General features: G+C 36.1%; 1 protein-coding gene across 2 annotated transcripts in view; it reads left to right on the forward strand.

The window, feature by feature from the left end:
- Elmod1 (ELMO domain containing 1) overlaps positions 1 to 21230 on the forward strand; it is a 68332-nt gene extending 47102 nt beyond the window's left edge. Inside the window, exons 7-12 of one of the 2 annotated variants that reach the window (XM_033764310.1) lie at positions 2629 to 2762; positions 7759 to 7827; positions 8377 to 8400; positions 11558 to 11608; positions 12686 to 12819; positions 19740 to 21230. In XM_033764310.1, coding sequence (XP_033620201.1) covers positions 2629 to 2762; positions 7759 to 7827; positions 8377 to 8400; positions 11558 to 11608; positions 12686 to 12819; positions 19740 to 19912 — 585 coding nt within the window. In that variant the 3' untranslated portion in view covers positions 19913 to 21230. The remainder of the gene's footprint in view (positions 1 to 2628; positions 2763 to 7758; positions 7828 to 8376; positions 8401 to 11557; positions 11609 to 12685; positions 12820 to 19739) is intronic. The other variant, XM_010610632.2, reaches the window with a different exon arrangement.
- Positions 21231 to 23418: the final 2188 nt, after the last annotated feature.

The following is a 23418-nucleotide window of genomic DNA, read 5'->3' on the forward strand; positions in this document are numbered from 1 at the left end:
GGAGAGTCTTAGATGACTAGACTCCCCAGAGACCCCACTAAAGCCCATCGCCCGAGTCAGATTTGAAGTCATCCTCCAATTGCAAGAAATGACCTTACCTTGCAGGGACATCCTACCTCCTACCCTTTTTCGGAACAGAGCCAGTCATCTGGAAGAGAAATAGCTCAAGGTTTCTTACAGGAAATATACGTATACAAAGTTGGACTTTATATAGGGATTTCAGCGTAATTGACTTTCATTTCTAAGAAAGTGACCCTTTGTAAAGCAAATGGGATTAACAATTTATATGAGGACGTATTCTAGCCATTAGTCTAGTCAGCCATGATAGATGAAATTATTAAAATGGAATTCCTTTTTAAAGCATTTTATTATTCAGAAGTTTTACTCTTCCACCTAATGAATGAGGTTTATAACCTACCTGCAAGAAATGCTTGTTTTTACCATGTTATTTCACTCACTGGATGAAACCAGATATTTATTAACTGTGTAGACTCTGAGTTATTATTCAAATGAGTGTTAGGAACTTTACATTTTGTTTCCTCTTTTCTGCCTCTCTCCATTGTGGCAGTAACCAAATCAATTTCTAAAGGAAAGAATATATATATATGCATATATATATATATATATGTATGTATATATGTGTGTATGTATGTATGTGTATATATTGCGTTTTTGTTTTGGTTTTGGTTTTGGTATCGGGAATCAAACTCAGGACCTTGTACTTGTGAGGCAAGCAGCGGCACCACTGAGCTAAATCCCCAGCTACTAAAGGACTAAAGTGACTTCTTCCTGTGGATTTTACCTGGGCTCTCATTAACTAATCTTTTCGATAAAGTTTCTGGTTTTATGGGTGCAGAGCACTGGCAAACTCTTCTATGTATATATAAAAAGAGATATTGTATGCCCATGTTTGATATTTTGCTCTCAAGCATAATAGATTTATTTTATTTTTTTCCAAAGTTTTTCTCTTACCTTTTAGATCAATTGAATTTACCTACTATGGTACTGACATAAAATATTGTATAATGTCAATAGTAAGTAATTTAGATGTGTCTAAAATAACTATATAAAAGAAAATTAACTGCAAATTTTTAATGTTTTAGTATTTTCTGTCATCAAATATTGTTTTATACTGTACAAGATATGTGAAAGTTCACCATAAAGCAGAGTAGTTTGCATTACTGCTCGGTTGAAGCTTTAAAATCCGTAAAATATATAACAGACAATTTCAAAGTTGAATTATTCTTATTTATTTATCTATTTATATTTTTGGTATCGGGGATCAAACTTGAGACCTTGAGCTTGCGAGGCAGATGGCCAAACCACTGAGCTAAATCCCGGCCTGAAGTTGAATAATTTTTTAAATAGTCTTAAGGAAATATAGCATTTATTTTTGTACCTTGTCTATAGTGAAGATATGACATTAAATGTTTATAGTCTGAAAAGTAAATGTACTTATCTTACCAGGTATATTAGGAAGAATACTTGAAGCTTTACATATTTATACAACCTTGGATCTCAGTCTCTGAAATCTAGCTTTCTAGGAAGCACTTAAAATCCTAAAACCAATATGTTAAGCAGTGAAGAGTAAAACATTTTAGAGTTTATATTTTCCCTTTAGTAGATAATTGATTTTAATTGAAATTATTTGTGTAACTCTTAAAGATGATAATATATTTCATGTTTATAATGAGCATTACTGATATTTCTTTATTCAGCTATATGATAACATTGACTCTCATCCCTTTTTTAGCCAAGCTCTAAGAAATGATATTCAAGTCGGTCCAGTTTTATTTTTCTTAACAGTGCAGCGAAAAGTTTTGACATAATGTTAGGAAGACATTTTCTGGGGAGTTGAATAATTGATGTCTTCAAAATTCTCACTGTTCCCCCTCTCCTTTTCTACTCTAAAATATTTTAGACAGCTTCAAATAGCTCTGTAGGGAGGGAGGATTATCTGCCTATCTACATGCCTGATTTGAAAAGCTTAAAGTACTAAAGTATATAAGCACACACTCCATTGCCTTCAGAGCAAGGAAAACTCTAGTTACTGTGCAGCCTCTGGAAAAATTCCACTGTTCACTCCTAAGAAGAGAGCGAAAAGGCAAATAACCTCATACTTTTACTATGAAACTGTGTCATTGTTTTTGTTGCCACCCAGGCTGAAAAGATCCTGGGTGTCTCTAGTGATTCTTCAGCCCATACTTTGAGAGCTTGTTTGAAGGTTCTGGCAGGGGAGCCCAGCTACTCTTAAACCCTTGACCTAGGAAATGGTCTAACTAACAGGGTGGTCATCCTCTTCGACCTCAGCTTTGCAGCTTTGGGAGGGACACACATGGAGCAGTGAGGGAGGAAGGGGACACCTGTCTGGCCAGCCAGATCAGCCACATCAACCCTGGTGATCAATCAGTGGGGTAACATATTTTGCAGCCAAGTCATCCTCACACCCTCAGCCCATACTTTGGGAACTGCTACGATAGATAATTAAAAGATGGTCCCATTTTTAATTATATTTGCATATATTCAGCTTTGCAAAGCCTCTTCTAATAATGTACTTTACAAAATCTGAAGCAATAAGAAAGAGTATTTATTATGCATATCAACAAGGTAATTCTCTTTTGTCTCTAGTTATGGCAATTCTTGAAGCCCAATACTCCACTGGAATCACGGATTTCTAAGCAGTGGTGTGAAATTGGTTTCCAAGGAGATGATCCTAAAACAGATTTTCGAGGAATGGGACTTCTGGGACTGTACAATTTACAGTAAGTAAAATGAAGAATAGTTAAGTGTTAGAGTGATGTTAGGTAGTTCTCATGAGAAAAAAGACAAAAGGGAGTTATTAGTTCCAAAAGTCACCTTCCAAAAGACTCCAAAAAACCAAGCAAGTCCTCTGAGAATAAATAGTAAAGTGTTAGAATGATATGCTGAGATTCCACCTCACCCCAGAAAGAATGGCTGCTATCATGAAATCAACCAATAACAAATGTTGCTGGGCTGTGGGGAAAGAGGAACACTGCTCCACTGCTGGTGGGAGTGCAGACTGGTGCAACAACTGTGGAAATCAGTATGGAGATCCCTCAAAGAACTAGGACTAGAGGTCCCATTTGACCCAAGTATTCCCTTGCTTATTATCTTCCCAAAAGAATCATATTACAGTGATATATGCACACCCATGTTCATAGCGGCACAGTTTGTAATAGACTTGGAAATAAACTTGGAAGCAGCCCAATTGCCCATCAACTTGAGACTGGATAAAGAAAATGTGGTTTTTTAAAAAATATAAAATGGAGTACTACTCAGCCATAAAGAATGAGAAATTAGAGATATTTAAAGCTAAATGGTAGCACATGAAGGCCATACTCTTAAGTGAAATAAATAGGACACACATGTAAATACCAAACAGTTTTTCTGGTGTGAGAAACTGAAACTGTAAATAAGGATAAAAATATATAATAGACAATGTGAAATAGGAAGAAAAGCAACAAAGGAGAGGAGGAGGGGTAGGGGAAACAAAAGAAGGGAAAGGAACTAATATAAAAAAGTGAAAAAAAAGTGAAAAATGGAAACAATGTCTTTGTAAATAGGTAGGTGTGGAGGGGTTGAAGGGAGGGCAGGAGAATGGGGAAAAAATAAGAACCAAGATAGATTATGTAAAGGTACGAATGTCCAATGATGAATGTCTTTATATTGTATACCTAAAATGTATCAATAAAATTAAATCTAAAAAAGAAAAAAAGAATGATATTATAACCATGTAGTACTTCTCATATAAAAATGACCAAAATGGAGTTACTAGTTCCAAAAGTCATTTCCCAAAAGACTCCAAGAAAATATTCAAGTCCTCTAAGAGGTTACTCAGGTTCATAAAATTTTAAAAGGTACCAGAGTCTTCCTTCTATTTCAGTTGACTTCGTAGATTTTTTTAAATCTTAGGCATATTCTAAAAAAAATTATTTCGAACAACTTTAAATTGTATGTAAAAACATAAGGAAGGTAATAAAATACCCCCTTTTAATGATAAGCCATATTCAGTAATTATTCAGGTTTGAAATACTTGCAGTACTTATATTAATGAAAATCCAACACTGTTTGTCATTTTGTTACTGGACAATCTGAGGAGGTCACTCTAAAGAGGAGTTGAGGACTTCAGTTCAGCCCAGGCAGGTCCTTGATGTCTTGTCACAGAAAGGCATTTCTGGATATGTCAGTGAGAGAGGCATGGCCTGATTTGTTAGAAAGAGGAAGCAAGAAAAAGTGGGAAAAGGACTTCAGCTTGAGTAGCTCAAGGGGGAACAGCTCTGATGAGGAAAATCAGACTGACCTTCCAACAAAGGAAAGGACTCAGCTTGTATGGAGTTGGGGCAGGTTAGGCTCTGATTGATCATTCTCAATTCTGATTTTATTAAGGTGTTTCGGAGCCTCCATGAGTTGTCCAGTCTCCATGAGACAATGATCTGCTTGGGGCATTCATTCTCAGTTTTGTGGAGGCTCTGCTGGAATTCAAGGCTGTGGTGTTTAGGGAAATGACTGGAGACTTCTGGGCATTTGTTTGTAATTGAATGTCTCTAAATCTCTTATCTTGATGATCTCAGTCCTAACAAAGAATAAGATAGGTTATGTAAATTTAGGGCTATTTAACTTCCTTTGACAGTTTTTAGACAGACCCTTCCTATTTGACATAGCAATACACACTGTTGATCAGGGATCTGACCCAAAGTTTTAGGTTAATAAAGGAGACAAATACAAAATAAAGCTTGTTTTAGTCACTTTCCTTGGTGCTGAGACATAATACCTATCACCTACAAATTAAAGGAGTAGAGGTTTATTTTGGCTCATTTTCAGAGATGTCAGTCCATGCATGGTTGGCCCACCAAGGGAAAAACAGCATGGTGAAAGAGCCTGACCAAGGAAAGCTGTTTACATCACAGTGGCTGGAAAGCAGAACATGAAGGGAGAAGCCAGGGAAGGAAATGTACATTTCCAGTTCACAGCCCCAGTGACCCACTTCTAATGGGCCCCACCTCTTTTCAGCACACTCCGCTGTCGAACTCATTAAGGGACGAATCCACTAATGAGTATGGGCCCCCTCAGTCCTATCGCCTTCCAAAAGCCCCACCTCCGAGCACATGAAAGTTTGGGGGAACATCTAGAGCTAAACCATAACAAAGCTCAAGGGTTGTTTTTTTTAATGCACTGGGGGGGTCCAAATGAATAGTTGCTGTTTTTTGTTTTGTTTTTGTTTTTGTGTGCAAAAGCAGCTATTAAATTTCAACAGCCTCAGAAGAGTACACAAATCATGCTTTTAATGAGTTAACAGGTTGGGGACCCAGGAGTTCACCTGCGCTTTGTTCCCATGGTGGTCTCTGATTATCTCAGTTTGACTTCTCACATTTCAATATGTAACTCTAAAAAATATCAATATCATTTTGTATCATTCCTAACAATCTATATCTGGTCCATGTTCAAATTGCCACGTCTCTCAAAAATGGCTTCTTTTTTACAGCTGATTTTAATCAAATGCAGTCCCATATAAGACCTACCCATTACACTTTGTCCATATGTTCCTTAAGTCTTTAAATTACCAGTCTCCTCTGTCCCCTCTGTTTTACCCCTCCCACGTGTCACAAACTTGGGGAAGATTCCAGGTCAGTTGCCTTATAAAATGTCCCATGGTCTGGACTTGTCTGCTTGTTCTTCTACCTATCCCCTGTATTTCCTAAAACCTGAAGAATTTGGGAAGCCTTCAGGAGATTTAAGCTGATATCACAGCGAGAGCCCTGCATGATCCCACCACTCTCACCCCTGTGCTGAGATGGGTCAGAGGGGTCACAGACTGATGGCTCCCTGTACCTCCATCATCATCCTTTTTCCCTTCCCTAATCATCCACTGAACCGTTAATAGATTGTGCGAAAACTGCTTTTCTAATTCTGTTAGACTTTACACAGGCTCAGCTGTTCTATTTGGTTGCCAGTTCTAAAGTAGAGTTGGTGCCTTTGTTCTTTTGCTAGTGATTAAAAATTTTTTTGCTCTCTATTTTTAATTATTGTTTATTAAATTCCTGTGTTTAATATGTTTACTGTGATTCAACTAAATGCATGCATTATTTCTTCCTGCTTAAATTCAGTCATCTCTAATCAATATTTTTCGAGTCCGAGGAAATCATTTCAAGTTGGTCCTTGTGCCCATTGACATCACCCTTTAGTGAGGAGAGAAATGTGTTGTTATTGTTGTTGTTCATTGTTCATTGGTACATTTAAAGCAAACTATACAGTTACAGTCATCATTGGGATCTTGTACCTTTACATGATGTATCTTGGTTCTTGTTTTTTCCCCATAGCCCTGTCCTCCCTTCACCCCTTTCACCATTCTCTATTTACAAAGACTTTGTTTCCATTTTTTCATTTGGGATGTGTTTTTAAAACAAACTAAACATTAGCCATTTTTGGTGATATCTCATTTTTCCTTCTAGATTTTTCTCTTTAAATTTAGGAAGTTTAATCATTACTCATTTTTCTATGATATGTTTTAAATGCTATATTACCATGTAATGTGACTAACTAGAAAGTAGATTTTTAGTGACTAAGGTGACAGTAGTGGCGAAAGATCAAGCTTTTGAACAACTGGAACTGGGAAAATTGGCCTTCCATTTAGAAAATCTCTGCCTCGCCTCAGCTCACAAGCTAGAAGTAAAAATCAAGTCTAACATTTAAGAGGAAATATTTAAGATATCTGAATAAGGTGGGACCTCTTAAAGACAGACCAAAACAAAAAAGCATCAACTGAAAAAGAATTAATAAATTTCATATATTAAAACTTAATATTGAGAAATTCTGTGAGATGGCACCATAAACAAAGTAAAATGAGTCAAGATTGATACTCACATGTTCTATAGTTGATATATTATTCTCTATAGGATTATTTGACTTATCTGATAATGGTTCTAGATATTGCTGCACCATACAATATTCATAGACAAAGCATTAAGGAAGAAAATCAGATGACCAGCAAAAGTATGCAGTGAATTCATGCCTGCTAGGCAAGTACTCCACCACTGAGCTATGTCCCCAGCCCTGTGTATAAAATAATATGCACAAGAAATTCAATAATGTATGTTACAGTTTTATTTATTGTCTTTAGAAGTACTTTATATGAAGTATTTTTGAGAAATGAGTTTTTCATGCTCACTTCAGCAGCACATATACTAAAATTTATTAGAAAGTTTCATTGTTTTCTTTCTCCCGAAAACAGTTGTAATTTTTTTACACCTGAAAGCTCCATTTGTATTTTTCTGTTCATCCAGAATTCAAGCTCTTAATGACTATTCTCCAAGAAGAGTTTGAAATGCAGTTTTGCTCACTTTCTGGATTTTGTTCTCTCTCTACCTTTTGGCTGTCACAATCTCTCATCAGGTTCTTTCTCCCAGGCTTCTGCTTTCTGAGATTTTCAACTGCTGAGCTACTTGACCCCTTATCTATAACTCTTGATAAAAATATAGTTGGCTTTCTGAGGAAGAGCAAAATTCATAACTAAATCTTCAAATCTGTTGTGTACATTCTTAGATTTAGGTGGATCTCACAACCATCCTACCATGTTATATTTGAAGAAAACCCATTATGAAAAGCTGTTCTCGGGAAGAATGGAAAAAGTAACAATCTTGTACAGATGTCCACCTCTGAATTCGAAATGATATCAAATTGGGTTAAAGTGAATGTATTCAACAGGTACAGAGTTATGGTTTTCTTTCCCTCCAACTGCAGGTATTTTGCAGAAAGGGATGCTACAGCAGCTCAGCAGGTCCTCTCTGACTCTCTTCATCCAAAATGCAGGTAACTATTGAAAATAAAAGATGGGGGCCGGGGATTTGGCTCAGTGGTTCTGCCACCTGCCTTTCAAGTGCAAGGGCCTGAGTTTGATACCCGGTACCAAAAAAAAAAAAGAGAGAAAGAGAGAGCAAAGAAAAGATGGATTAGGTGTACTAGATTAGATAAAGATCATTTCATATGTGACTCTATAGGTGAGATTACCAGGAGAGTCAGCACACCAAAACTAAGACTTAAAGCTCTCTCAAACAAGCCCTTTTGATAAATACTGTACAGGAAGATTAAAGCTGCAGGCATTTTCCAGGATTTAGGATTTAAGAGTATTCATGGTGTCACTAGTGTCTGGAAAGATTGAGAAATAGCTCTGAAAGAAGGACAGGTTCTGAGACAAGTGAGTGAGGGGGGATTGGCAGGGATAATGGAATTCATGGTCAGTGACCAGCTGAGAAAAGTTTGAAATTGCTGAGACATTTGTTTGCTTTTAAATCGAGATCCTAAATTAGTTCCCTTTTCATTTAATTTTCTAAATTTTTTTCTTTAACTGAATACATGAAGGAATATCACTAAAGAAGAAATAAGGTATTTTGGTTTGCTTTTGTATTGTACTGCTTTTGTTTTAAAATAAAATTTGGAATTTTTGACAGAGATGTAGATTATTGAAAATGTTCCCAAAACAAACATTTCCCAACTTTTTATCTATAGTTAATTATTTGGGGACTGTGTTTTAATAAGCTGAAGAGCAGATTATACTAAACTAGAGCTTTTCTCCAGCCATCACTATGACTGGTTGGAGGAACATTTTGAACCCTTTACCTATAGAGCAGGCCATTCCCCACACATGACCTGATCCCCAGAAAGATATTTTATATGGGAATTTTGTTGGATAGAGAAAATTTGCTTTTCTCTTAATGTATTTCTAATTTAATTATGATTAAATGTGTGTGTGTGTGTGTGTGTGTGTGTGTGTGTGTGTGTGTGTAGCTCCTCTTATAAGGAGTTCTGTCATTGTAGTCATGATTTTGTTTTGTTTTTTTCTTCTCAGCATTTGGGAGGTTAGTTGTTAATGTGCTTGTTGGCTAAAAAAAATCTAAATCTATACCGTAAAAGTCTCAAAATTCAAGAAGAGTTTTACTTGGTTTTTTTTCCACATTTTACTGTTATACTTATTTTAGCTTCATTTGTCTAAGGTTCATTAAATCAGATTATACTTTATCAAAATTAAATTTAAAATCCTTTATAAGTTAAAAAAAGTTCATTTGATTTTACTTATTTTAAGACAGTCTCTTAACTGTTTCTTGGTGTATTGCATGGTTAAAATCAAGCGAGTTAAATTTTTATACTCTATCTTTTGAATTGCATATTTCTGTGGTATAGAGAATTTGAACTCTGTAAAGTCGGCCAAGTCTATGTGTGCTCTCAGGTGGCATTTCCTAGAGGAACATCAGTCAGAAGACATGAATCCTCCGTGGCCCTTGGACAGTAACATTGATCTTAAAATATTTTTGATTAACTATTGAAGGGAGATTAAAATTTTGTCTTTGAGTCATTTCAAAGAAAGATTTTATACTGCTACTTCATATGTCAGCCATCAGAGAGGAGTTAAGACTTTGTGTGACTCTTTATTTAAGAAAAGGCTAGCCTGGGCCGGGGATTTAGCTCAGCGATTCAGTGGCCTGCCTTGCAAGCGCAAGGAGCCTAGTTCAATCCCCAGTACCAAAAAAAAAAAAAAAGAAGAAGAAGAAAGAAAGAAAGAAAAGACTAGCCTTTGTGTGTGTTTGTGTGTGTGTGTGTGTTATATATGAGCATAGGCATGGAGATAAAATTACATGTTGCATCCCACAAGCTATAATACAATTGAAGAAATAAAGCTCAGGTATTATTTCAAATTGATTGTAAATGTCACTATATACAAATCAGAATATTTTTAAAATCTACTATCCTTCTTCACTGATGTCTGAAAGAAATATATTAAACACTTATGGTATCAGCTTTGGTTCTGTCAGAACCTGAACATTTCTCCTGTTCAGTGGTGAGAAGTCATTATTTACTAAGGAAAGCTCTTTTCCTGTCTGGCTTTCAACAAGCACAACATATTATTGCTCTTGAAAATATCCGTCTATACAGTCCAGAAGTAACTTTCAGGATAAAAGTAGATTCAATTAATTGTAAGAGAGGAATTTTGACTGTTAGTTTTTAAGTTTGCTGTTTGTTTTTCCTGAAGAAAAGGATCTAATATTTTTGAGTCACCATATCCTATAAGTAATCAAATAAGTGAAGATCATTTGGAATTTCCTTGCAAATAAAGATTTAATTTAACAAATATAGAGACACTATGTACTTTAAAAAACTATGTTGAAAAGAAAATAGATGTTTTAATTACCTACATTTAAAAAATGTTTACACAAAATTCTTTTTATTTTGCATATAAGTCTTTTAAGGGAAAAATCTCCTGATGCTTCTTTGACTATGTGGTTTGTTGGTTAGAGCTTATACTTTAAAAACAGGTGGGGGCCAGGGATTTAGCTCGGTGGTTCCTCCGCCTGCCTTGCAAGCACAAGGACCCAAGTTCAATCCCTGGTACCAAAAAATAAATGAATAAAAAATAAATAAATACAGGTGGCAAATTTTAACATGAATCAAAAGCACTTACTTCAAATTATAGACAGTTTGCACAGTAGAAAGCACACGTGGTTTCATGTCAGATTTGCATGTTTTTGTGCTTATGTGCTGTGTGTATTACATGCATGTTTTGTAATGTGGTGTCTGCTGTGCACTGTGCAGAACTTGCTCCTATTTAGATGGAAGCCATATATTCATAACCTACTTTTAAATTTTTATGCTAACCTACAATTTTCAGTGCAAAACACTAAATAAAAGTTGTATCACTTGCAAAGAAGAGCAGAATGTTGTTGCCACCTACAAGACACTGGCAACTTGAAGCAGAATGGGAATGGGATGGATACACAAGTACACAAAATAACAGACTGTAAAGCAGTGTTTTCAGAATGCACCTGTGATAGATCTGTTCCTTCATACCATTTTATTCCACAGGCCAAATTATAAAACAGATAAAATGGGCCAGTTAATGCTTAACTGACAGTTTAGGCAGAGGAAATACCATAGGACTTGTTGGAACAGGATTTTTAAAACCAACCTTCTTTCTTTCCTTCCTCCCACCCTCACTCTCTCCCTTCCTGCCTTTTGCTAACTCATATATTTATTTACCAACAAACTTGTATTTGGCATCTGACAGTTTTTGAGTTTGTTGTTTATCTTCTGAAGAAAGGGATCCATTCTTGAACCACATGTCCTATAAGTAATCACAAATAAACAGACATCACAAATAAAGCTGAGTAGCATAAATGCCATGAGATAATGAGAATGTGAGGCAACATCTAGTTACTTAGAGGAGAGACAGATGCCAGGCAAGCATTCACAGAGTAGGTGATATTTGACAATTAATGATAATGTAAAAGAGGATCATTAACCTTGGTCCTTTAACACATCTCCCACTGCTGTACTAAAGCAAATAGGAGGTAAATAGCAAGGCTTTAAATAATCTATTGCTGAACTCCATGTAAAATATATTGTTGCTCTTAAAATTCATAATATTCAAATTGATTAATGTTGGATTACTGGAAGAGACATCTCTGCATATAGTTAACAATTTTAACTAAGCATTAAGAGAGTAAGTACCAATTAAAGATCAAATTTGTTTATTTACTTATTCATCCAGCAAATTCAGCAAAGCAGAATGGGAGAAGAAAAGGATGGATAAAGCAATTGGGTAAGTTTGAGATCTCATATATAGAGTATCAGTCTAAATCAAAGCAAAAATGTCCTAAGAGTACTATAAAAGAAGACATGGGAGGAAATTCCACTTGTCCTGATGGAAATATATAATTGAGTTGGAATTTAAAAGGACTAATTTACATGTTTTTAGCTTTCTTTGTTTAATTATACCATACTACTTTGTAACCACTGATAATATATAGAAAGTTATGACTGCATGGAAATTATTTTCAGAAATCATTAGACTTCCACTTTGTGGTTTTCTTTTAAAACTCTCAAGTGTTGGGCTATTAGATAAAAATTGATTTCAGAAGCTTTTTTAATAATATCTTTGTCATCCAAAGATATTTCTGTACTGGAGTTATAATAGAGAAAAATTAAGAGCTTGGTTTCCTTTCATTTTAGTAGACATGTAGAAAGGGGCCTAGAAAATATTCTTTGTGTTAATATACTTATTTAAATTTTTCTCATTTAAAAATCAATAGATGATTTATTATAGAAAATATAGGAGAGTAAACAGAAAATATCAACCCAATCTCATTATTCTTGTAAACACATATTAGTATTTTGTGGCATTTCATTCTGGCCTTTTTTTTTCCATGCATATATGCATATATATAATAGAACTTGGCTTGTTCTATCCATAACACTTTATATCCTGTTTAAATAATCCTTACAAATATAGTTTTAATCAGCTGTAATGTTATAAGAGTACCATAATTTATTTTTGTAGTCTTTTTTAGAATACTTGAGTTTCTGTATCTTGCCTTTATAAGTAATACTGTAATGAATATCTTTTGTCTACTTTATTTATTTTTTTATTGTATATCTAGAAATGAATTACCAAAGTAATGTATATGAATTCTCAAAGTATATGAATTCTCAGTTTACTTCCTTCACGTTACTGAAACTTTATGATAAATTTTAAAAGTCAAGGTTTTGATAGGGTAGAGAAGGAAGGACAACTTGCCAGTCTGAGGATTTAGTAAGAATTTAAAACCTGGGCTATCATTTTGAAGTGCTTCTTTCCCATATGCACAAGACCACTGTTTTTGCATTTCTCACCTTGCAGGTACTCCTTTGCCATTGTGGGCATCAACATAACTGATCTGGCTTATAATCTCCTGATCAGTGGCGCTCTAAAAACCCATTTCTACAACATCGCCCCAGAAGCTCCAACACTGTCTCACTTCCAACAGACATTCTGTAAGTGTGCTGCGATTCAGTTATCAATATAGGGTTTCTATAGAACACTTCAGACAAAGGTCAAAATTCGGAGATCTTTGGAACTTGGCTGCTTTGGGATCTTTCTCTGGTTTCAGTTTTTTGTTTGCTTATTTTCTCATTCACAAACCTCATATTTTCAGGAACCTTGAGTTTTTCTCTTTGCCAGCTCTTGCATGATACCCATTTGTCATCTTCTGGTTTAACTTAAAGATGTCGCAGGTGTCTCCCTCTGATCTAGCATGGCACAGTACTGAAAATTATAGCTCTACTACCTGATTTAACTTCAGCCTATGTATGGGTAGAAAGGAAACCTCCAGGACTAGAAGATAAGGTGGAAATTTTTCCCTGAAAGTAGACCATTAAGGCACTAAAGATGGAAAATAAAGGATGAAAAAGGATCATGCTAAGAAGTTTCAATATCTGAAGAATGGGAGTGCCAGAAAAAGTGAAAACTAAAGGGTAGAAATCAAAGATATATACGAAGGAAATTTTTCTGAACTGAGTGATGGATTTTCATATTTAAACTGGTAAGCACCACCATAATTAATTAAAATTGGCACACACCCACCAAGGTTCACATCATTGTGAAATGTTATGATACTGGAAAGCGATGACCCTAAAATTTTCAAAAGTTATCATATGAGGAATTTGCAATTAAGATAACATTGGACTTCTCAACATCAACATTGTATTCTAAAAGACAGTGGACTGATGTTGGCAAAAATTAGAAAACATAAGGGAAAAATTGATTTTCAGTTTAGAATTCTATTCTTAAGCTAACTTACCAATTAAATATTGAAATAGAATGAAGACTTTTTAGTGCAAGATCTTGAACATTTTGCCTCCTTGTGCTTTTATCAAGAAACTCCTGAAAGATACATTTCCAAAAAATAAAAAAATCCTAAAAGGAATAAATAGACACCCCCCAGAAAAAACCCAGAAAACAAAAAAGTGAAGGGAATCTTCAGAATGAAGATGAAGAAAAAGCCCACAGTTATATCTGTGTCATAGGCTGAGGAGAATAAATCTGTATTTAGCAGATCAGAAGGCTCTAGGAGACTCTGAAGGATATGAAACTGATAGACTATTACCATGTTTGAATACATTCAGAAGACACTGGTAAACAGTACTTAGAGGATAGTTTAAGGTTAACTTAAGTGGAGAAAACTAAACAAATAAACAAGAATGCACTTATTAATACTGGGTAATAAAACAGGAGTGAGAAAATAAGTGAGCACGTGATTAGATAGGTGAAAAGGTGCTAATCTTAAAAAATACTAAGCAATGGAAGTACGTTATTTAGAGCTATGGAGATCAGTAGTCAATATATAATCAGCTGAAATAGTTGAAAACCAGGAATTAGTGAAGGGGAGGCTGCAACTTTTTCATTTTGTTTTTTCTTGGCTTCCTGCCTGTTGGAAGTGCTGGGGTGGGGCCGTGTTCGGGGTGTGTGTGTGTGTGTGTGTGTGTGTGCACGCACACATGCACATGTGTGTGTTTTGTTTTGTTTTGTTTTTGGTACCAGGGATCAAACTTAGGACCTTGTGCTTGCAAGGCAGGCATGGTGATACTGAGCTAAATCCCTGGTCCTTCATTTTTGTTTTTGTAATGGCACATGTTAAGCTATTTGACTCTGAACAATGTACATATATAACTTAGATGAAAATAAAAAGAAAATTTAAAGATGCATATACTTTATGACTTAATAAAATGTAAGCTCTGCATAACATTATTACAGCTCTTATTTTGACAATTACATGATTATATTTGCTCCTATAACAAATCTGACATGTCCAATAAATATTATTAAGATTTTACTGTAGATCGGGCTCTGTAATAAGGCAGACAGACATCTAAACAAATAATACATAGTGGGAAGAATTGTGTATTGAGGAAATAAAGTTGCTGTTTTTAAAAATAGCAAAGGCTTTTGCCTGTCATAGCTCATTCAGTGTGGAAATCAGGGAATTTCTCAAAATAATTTTCCATGAGCCCTGAAGGATGAGTGGTGGGAAAGAAAGCAATGGTGGCTGAGTGGTCCAGCCAGAGGACGTGACAAGGGCAAAGACCACAATGTAAGAGAGAGAGGTGGATCCAAGGAATAGAGCTGAGGGCTGAGAAAGGAATGACTGGAGATGATGCTGGAAAGTACAAGTGAGATTGCTTTGTACACCTCATTGAAGAGTATGAAATTGTAGCTAAATAAAATCTCATTCTGTGTTTCTTTAGCCCCTTATATTTACTATACTCTGTGTTTTCCATGCTCTTTAGAGAAATCATGGAAATAATTTTGAGGGAAAATAGAAGGGGGGTTAATTTCGGGCAAATTGAAGATAAGTTGCTTTTGGAAAATCCATATGGAGCCACAGAATGGACATCTGAAGGTGAGGCATCGGAGCTCTGAAGAATCAGATGGCTCAATCTATAGATTTGGAGTTCGTTAACATTGAAGAAAAAGTCAGAGCCACACAATGAAGTGAAGGTTATCTCCTAGGAAATAATCAAAGCTAAAACCATAGAGAATTTATATGTAAGCATAGCAATGTCTGTTTTGTTTCTGCCATATCCTTAGTGCAAAGCTTAGTACACAGTAGGTACTCTGTAACTCCGGATGGATGGATGGATGGATGGATGGATGGATGGATGGATGGATGGGTAGATGGACATGGATGGAGACTAAAATACTGGATGGTGTTCTTTGCAATGCAAAAGGGAATCTGGTTGATCTGGAGATTTTTAGCCCTGTCCTAGATTGATATGTTTCCAAGAGAATCCTGGCCTGGATGAGTAAGCATGCAATAAATTACTTATTTCCCAGGGCACTCTTCAGATTTTGAAAACAGCAGCAATCTCCTAAGGATTGGGTTATAGGCAGAGGGACTCGAGAGTCTTTAGAGGAAGCAAACTCTGCTCTAGATTCATTGTTCCTTCATCAAACTTGACCATTCCTGCACGACTCCTCTGCAGTATTCTTGAGATTACCTGTGTCCTTGCAAGTGTCTCTGCACTCTACTAACTGGTATCAGTGAAGCGAAACCAAGAAACATTCAAGCAGCAATAAATATGCTGCAAGCTTGAGATAGAAAGCCAAATTAGTATTCAAAACTAGTCTTTTATTTAGGTGGAAGAATATAAGAATATAATGGCTCAATCATTCTGACTTTATAGTGTTACTCAGTGAAAATTGTACTGCCAAGAAAATATGTTACAAAAATTGCATTCAATCTAAAGCTCCACTGAACACAGAATCCCACTGAAATGGAGTGAAGTTACATGTAGTGAACAAGGGAAGTACAATGGTCAAAAGAAGAAAAGGAATTACCTTTTCTTTGACATTAAAAAAAAAAAGAATTATTCAGTAGGAATGGGAACCAGAGTAATAGGATGCACTGGGAAAAGAAGCCTGTTGCAGTGGTGGACAGCTAGCTGGTTTCAGGACCTATCTTCCAGCTGTAATTGTGTAATTGCCCCATTCAAGTACAGTATCTTGTCTGTGCCCAGAGTCTTCCTCTGTAAAATGGAGTTACAGAGTCTACCCTCTACCCCACAAAGCTGCTGTGAGAATTAAATGAGAGACTGTAAGTAATAGCTTGACCTGTTTTATTCCCTCTCCTTTCCACACCTCTTTGTTAGCTTCCTTAGCTCGCAATCATCCTCTGAAATTGTATACCTGCCTCCTTTTTTCCGAGACTGAGAATTAGGAAACACAGGAACCACTACCTTTTTCTTCATCTTCAGTACCTACTGCTGTGACTGTTACACATTTGTTAGTTGGAAGACAGGTCATCTGACCAATTGGCCGAATGAGTCTTTGAACATTCTGTAATATCATATAGACTGGAATTTTATAATTGTTATATTTACCTCAGAAGCCAGAGCACAATTTCTGCATTTTTATTACGGTCATGTTACATAGTCTCTATTTTCTTGATGGGATAGAATGAGTGCTAGGGGATCTGTCTCTAAGCTTTACAGTTTGAATTTGTGGCCTTAAGAGGAAATATCATGAGAATATATAAAATTATGAACAACTTCCACCTCTACCCTTACCCTTGCCAATTTTTTTTTTTTAACCGGGGATCAAACTCGGTCCTAGTGCTTTACTGATCTAAATCCCTGAACACCTAGCCAATTTTTTAAACCTTCCAAGATGTTTTTCTGTTATTGTGTGTAAGGTAGAAAATAGGGAAGCAAAGTGGATCTACATTTTTATAGGATAATAATGTGTGATACTACATCATCTTTAGAGTATGTTTTCAGCATGTTGTAGAAAAATGAACATTTTATGTACATTGCTGAACGTTTAATTCCTTATTAAAAGATGGTGAAAATGTTTAAGGAGACAGAGATGTTATATATCCTGATTTGATCATTCTACATTATACACATGTATCAAATTACAACACTATATATTTGTATAATTAAAAATAAAATTTTTAAAAGATGATTTTCTCACAGTACCCACTTACCTTTGTCTAAAAGAGTGAAGATGTTTTCACTCTTCAGCTACTAATGAGATTAATCATGAATGATTTTGACCCATGGTAATAAAAATCTGACTCTCCATACAGAAAGACCAACAAGGAAAATTATGTGTATATTTGATTTACTAAGAAATCATACATGATCTCAGATTTTTTTTAGAACCATACAAATTGCAATATTTAGAAGGAAATTAAGGAACTTAGATGGCAACTTCCAAACCAAATGTTCTCAAACTGCAGGGACACAGCATTCATCTTACTGAATTGCTAGTATGGTTGAATCTGGTGGGATCTGTATTTTCATTGGCTACTCCAGATTATTCCTAAGACATTTTAGGAGTTTCTCCAGTGACAGAAATAAACAGATAATTGAATACTCTTGGTTGAATAAGATACTGAGATCAGAGGAAATACGTTTCTATTCATGTTTGTTAAAACAACCAGGGAGATAAACTCCAGTGTGACATGTGAGAAGTGATGAGAAGCAATAGGACTGCCTAAGCCAGAGAGGAGATGAGTGGTGGGCAACAAATACACTTCAAATACTTGAGTTGGAGAAAGATTGATTTTGTTCCATGAAATACAGCGCAGCAGTTCTGGGCTCAGCATGAGGAAGAATCAGAATTTTCAGACTCAGGCTCCCCAGCCATAGAACCTTCAGTGTTGTCACCAGAAACACTCAAGCTTGGATGCCACCTTGGACACCTCAGGAAATCCAAACATCAAATGAGCAGAGGCAGATGATACGGTTCCTGGGATGCTGCTGACTTGCTCATTTGGGGCTCTTCTAGTAGTTAGTCCTAGCCCCTGTAGCCCAGGGCCCAGCTGAGTGATGGTGGTACATGCCTGCCTCAGAAAGGTTAAAAGCAGTCATGTCAGTTACTATGAATGGAGTGTTCCAACACAGACTAGCCCTGAAACAAGTGGGACAGTCCACCCAAAACTACTGTGAAGTAAATATTCTCTCCTCTCCCCTTTCTCATATATTTGTGGAAAGACCATGTACTTATTAAAGAACATACTTAAAAATATAAGAAGATGCAAGTGGATCACCATCTGATAATATGTGTTGGAAAGAGGTCACTCCTCGTTTTGTATTATAGTGAGATTTGCATACAGCTTTTAAAAAATCTGTTTTTGAAACTGTGTTGAAGGTATTCTTGTACCTTGCTAGCTAATTCTAATTGTGTTCCAAATTCTCCTCCTGTGCCCCCATTATTTCTTCCACTGCTCACTCCCCATTTCTCTTTATGTACGGAGGATGAAAAGCTGAGATTCAAACCAGGCTTTTGACTCCAGAGCCCTGGCTCCTGTTCTCCTATTCTACTGCTGCTAAAGTTAAGACAAATTGTTTAATGTTCTCCCTGTCTCTCTCTCTCCCTCTCCCCGCTACACTCCCTCCCTCTTCCCTCTTCCCTTCTTCTCTCTCCCCCTTCTCCTATCCTCTCTTTTCTCCCCTGTCTCCTTCCTTCCCTCAATCCATCCCCTCTCCTCCCCTTTCTCTGTTAATTAGCATTATTTATTTAAATACTTCTTTCTAATATATAAAGACACCTGATCTTGCAATGGGTTTACTACACACAAACAGTTGGTACTAACTTTTTAAAGAATTGTTCAATTTCAATTTTAAATGTGGCAAATTAAGCAGATGTTTTGAAGGGAGGGGTACAGAATACATGAAAAGATTCTTGTATCAGGGCTGGGGATTTAGTCTGTGATTCCACCTCCTTCCTGGCAAGCACAAGGTCCAGAGTTTGATTCCTGGTACTACAACAAAAACCAAACAAACAAACAAATGCTTAACTTTTTTCCTAAAATTTTCCCATTCCAGATCATTCGTGGATAACACTTTTGAGACACAAAAGCACTTGAATATGAAGTTATGCTTCAGAACAGGAAGTCATTAACAATTTCATGTACCTTAATGACCAGTCTGTGCTGCTCAGAGTTGATTTATATTCTTATTGTCTCATAATAGATTGTCAGAATGCATTTGTTTGATTGTCAGGGTAATTTAAAACTTCAGTTACATCAAATATCAAGAGAAAAAAGGCAGAGCTGAGTAATTTTGAAAAATCAAACCATTATGTTAATTTAATTGGGAGAAGGATGAAGTAGTCGCTGTTGGCCTTTCAGAATGTGTTCCCAATATGATTCATATTCAAGAGATGGAAGAATTGATTTGTCTTTCCGCTTTTTGGAATTAAGAATAATTCCAGGACCATTTGGCAAAAATCTTGCAGATTGGTAGCATCTACTCCAATGGCCTTAAAAATAATCTCAAACAGTTACATTTGCTAACTTTTGCTATCTTCTTGAGCTCTATGATTACTATTATTTTGTTATAATTTAGGATAATTTTAAATATAATTATGAGCTTTTCCTCCTGCATTCTTATTGTTTTATCTCCAACAGGTTATTTGATGCATGAATTTCACAAATTTTGGATTGAAGAAGACCCCATGGACATAATGGAATTTAATCGCGTGCGAGAGAAATTCCGCAAGAGGATCATAAAACAGCTGCAAAACCCAGACATGGCACTGTGCCCACATTTTGCTGCCTCAGAAGGCTTAATCAACATGTAGTCATCCACGCTGGTTTTAAAGGATACCCTGAAACACTGCCTCATTGTCGTGTTAGATTTCTGCTTAGGTCACAGCTCATACACTGAATGCACACAGTGATTATATGCATGCCTTTTGGTACAGTATTTTCATCTCTTGGTCATAATCCCAAGATCCCCAAATACTACTATTTCTGGACTGTCTGTCCTCTAGTGACTGCTCACATTGTGGCATTATGCAGTGTTACATCTTGCCTTGACACCCAGGTATGGAGAGAGTTTTATATTTTTTTAGATTTTTTTTTTCCTCTCCCTCATACTCAACATTAAAGACTTGTATTTAGCTGTATTTTGTATGTAAGAAGTTCAGCTAAATCCTGTTCTGTGAAAGCTTTTTAATTTATTGATATGTTTCATGACTATTGCTGCTAGCTTATCAAGCCAGTTTCATGCTTGGACTTTGTTCTGATAAAGTATAAGATTTGATACAGACAGACACATGATAAGCCAAACTTCCTACAAACATAGCTGCACTTCACAAAACATGCAATGAGGCTTACAAGAAGTATCTAGGTCGGAGTTGTCTCATGTGAACTACTTAGTGCAGCATTATATTGTAACAACCCCAGTTGCAATTGTGTCACTGTCATCTGGATGTCAAATTATTTCATTCCCATAATGTCGCTGGCTTGGATGTCTAAATATATTTGTGATGCTTGGAGCCTTAGAAAAAAAAGTGAGCATATTTCAAAAGCTGCAAAAGATGTTTCACTGCCTGCCTCTTGCTGAACTCAAAATTCTATTCTGGCACTCTTCTGATCCGAGCACCTTTGCTTGAGGAACTTCATGCTGGCCATTTTGTTTTCCACGTCAAGGGACAATATTTAAAAACAACTTGCAAGAAAATGTTTTGTAAGAGAGAAACCTCAACTATGTCACTCTGCAGTGCTTCTTGAAAATAATGACCTTGTATCAGCGAAAGAAGTAAATTGCTTGGAAGGAGAAAAGTCAAATCATTCCAGAATTGCTAAAAATCATTTTTAAAATGTGATTTAGTTTGGAATTATGATTGTAGTCTGTTGACTAGTATTCGCCATGGCATTTCATACCCATGGTATTTTATACTTTCAGACTGTCAATTTAAGTATTACTAGATGTGTGTGTAATCACTTGCCTATTTAAATGAATTTTAAGTACTGCCTAACCGTCAGTTATATGAATAAATTACATGTCATTCTACTGTAACATTAGAATGGATTTCATTTTAATATTTTTATGCACATACGCCTTCTGAGCATGTGAATATGTGAGTGGGTAGAATGTCAAAGATAACCTGGAGCTGATTATAAATCACTGTCATTCAAAGTAACCAAGTGTAAGTTAGAATGTGTTCTGTCTGAGAGACTTCTTTAATCTTGAGGTTTGATGGTGCTTTAATGAAAGAATAAGATGCACCTTTTTCTTCATTACTTACTATAGTATCTGGCTTAGCAACTGCAAGACAGCTGATAAGAAAAAAAATGTTTAACTACCAATCGTTTCCTGGTCCATTCTAGCTCCTCTGGGGTTGTGTCATCCTTTCCCTTTCATTATATACTATGAGGTGGCAGCATTTTGCATCACCTCCATTGCTACCCTGGCCTTTTTTAGAGTATAAAAGGGAAAGAGCAGGTTAACAGACACTGTGTACGATGAGTAATGACAAGACTGTGTATTCCTCTGCAGAGTAAGTGAGAAATTATGAGCCTAGTAAGTGGCCTGTCTTGGGAGCATTGAATTCCCACTGCAGCAACAGTTGCTTGAGACCGAGGATTTTTCCATATGAAGTACAGTCTTTACCAGCTGCATGTGTGTATTGTCTCCTTGTATTCGCTGCTGTCTCGTGTCACTAACATGGCTTGATAGTATGTGGCATCTACACCAGTTCATGTCTCTTCTGTTCAGGTAGAGATGGCTGATGTGTACAAAGCTAAGAGTTTCCCCTCCCAGCTCTTTAAGTGCTTTCCTTCTATTGTATCTTAGTATGGCAATACAATTTTAGGATGAACAAGCTCTGCCAGCTCTTTCTAGTTCTGAGTATTATTAGATTTCTTAGTCACACCTCTGTGGAAGATGCATTCTACCCAGTATCACAAGTGAGGTGAGAAAAAGTAGAGGAAAGGGTTTCGAAAGCATCCGAAATATGTGATGTGTGTATGTGTTTCCCTAGAGTATTTTGGGCTTATTTTATTCTATTGAACAGAGATTGACCACACAGAATGTAAATTGTGTAGCAAGTTTCTTTCCAGTTTTCTAAAATGCTGCTTGCTATGATAAAAATACATTCCAGTTTGCACTACAGATAAAGAAAAAAAATCATTTGAAACACCATCTCTGAAACTTGAGGCTTCAATCTGACTTTTGTTCTCACTATTCTTGTTCTGAAGAAATTTTTGCCTAGTAACCCACCATCTCTTCTGTTCGAAAATGGGCTTAAATATATACCAATCCCAAAATATAAGGCGACCTTACAGTGTATCTTCCAGTCAGGACACTTTTGAGAGATGACCTTAATTTCCATAATAAAACAGGGTAAACTGGGACAGATTAAGGAAATTGAAGTGTTAGGTAACCACAGTAGACCAAGAGAGAGATGTCAGTAGGGATTGTCCATCCAAAACTCAATTAGACAAATATAACCCAATTTTTTTTACTTTCTGGCCATTAGCAAGAGAAGTACAGTGGTAATTCACTTCACAAACTTAATTTGTTCTATGATTTTGGAAAAGATGTCCACGTTTCTGTTTGTGTGGGAAAGTGTTGTTCATGTTTGTCACCCACGGCAGAGTTTGCAAACAAAAACAAATTTTTTCTAAACACTTCTGTTTGCAAACCAAATTGTTTGCAAACAAAAGCATTCATGAATCGAAATGCCACTGTATACCATAGATTCCAACTCAAAACCTAAAGAATCCCAACAAACGTATAGGTTTGGTCTGAGCTGAAAAATACAACTTCAAAGAGGGCCTAAAATGGTCATGGGGCATTAAAAACATGGGAATGGAACTACATGGTCACAAATTATATTGATTTGTAAGCATATGGAGCTACATCCAAATTGAGGGGGAGTGAGGAGGGAAACAGTTGGTGGAATGTATACAAGGGGTGGGAGGTGACAGAAGAGGAACAGGACATATTCTCAGCTGAGTCCATAGTCACATGTAAGAGATTGATATGTACTCTAGTAAAGCAATTCCTTTACCTCTCCAGGAAGCTTAAAGGGTAAAACTGCCTAAATGACAAAAAGCAGAACCAAGTATGATATAACGCCAAGTCCTAGGTGCTGAAAAATATTCTGGTATATATACCATTTCAAGAGTTAACATTTCATGAGGTTTTCAGTCATGTGCCAAGACTGTGTCCATCTTTGCCATCCATTTTTTTTTTCATCTCCTTGACATCAGATGAGGTCAGATGTAATTGTTTGTTGTTTGCTTGCTTGCTTTTCTTGACAAACAGGCTTAGAGAATTTACATACATCACTAAAGG

The sequence above is a fragment of the Fukomys damarensis genome, unplaced genomic scaffold (assembly GCF_012274545.1).
Source record: "Fukomys damarensis isolate Sample0158 unplaced genomic scaffold, DMR_v1.0_HiC HiC_scaffold_16, whole genome shotgun sequence".
Classification (NCBI taxonomy): domain Eukaryota; kingdom Metazoa; phylum Chordata; class Mammalia; order Rodentia; family Bathyergidae; genus Fukomys; species Fukomys damarensis.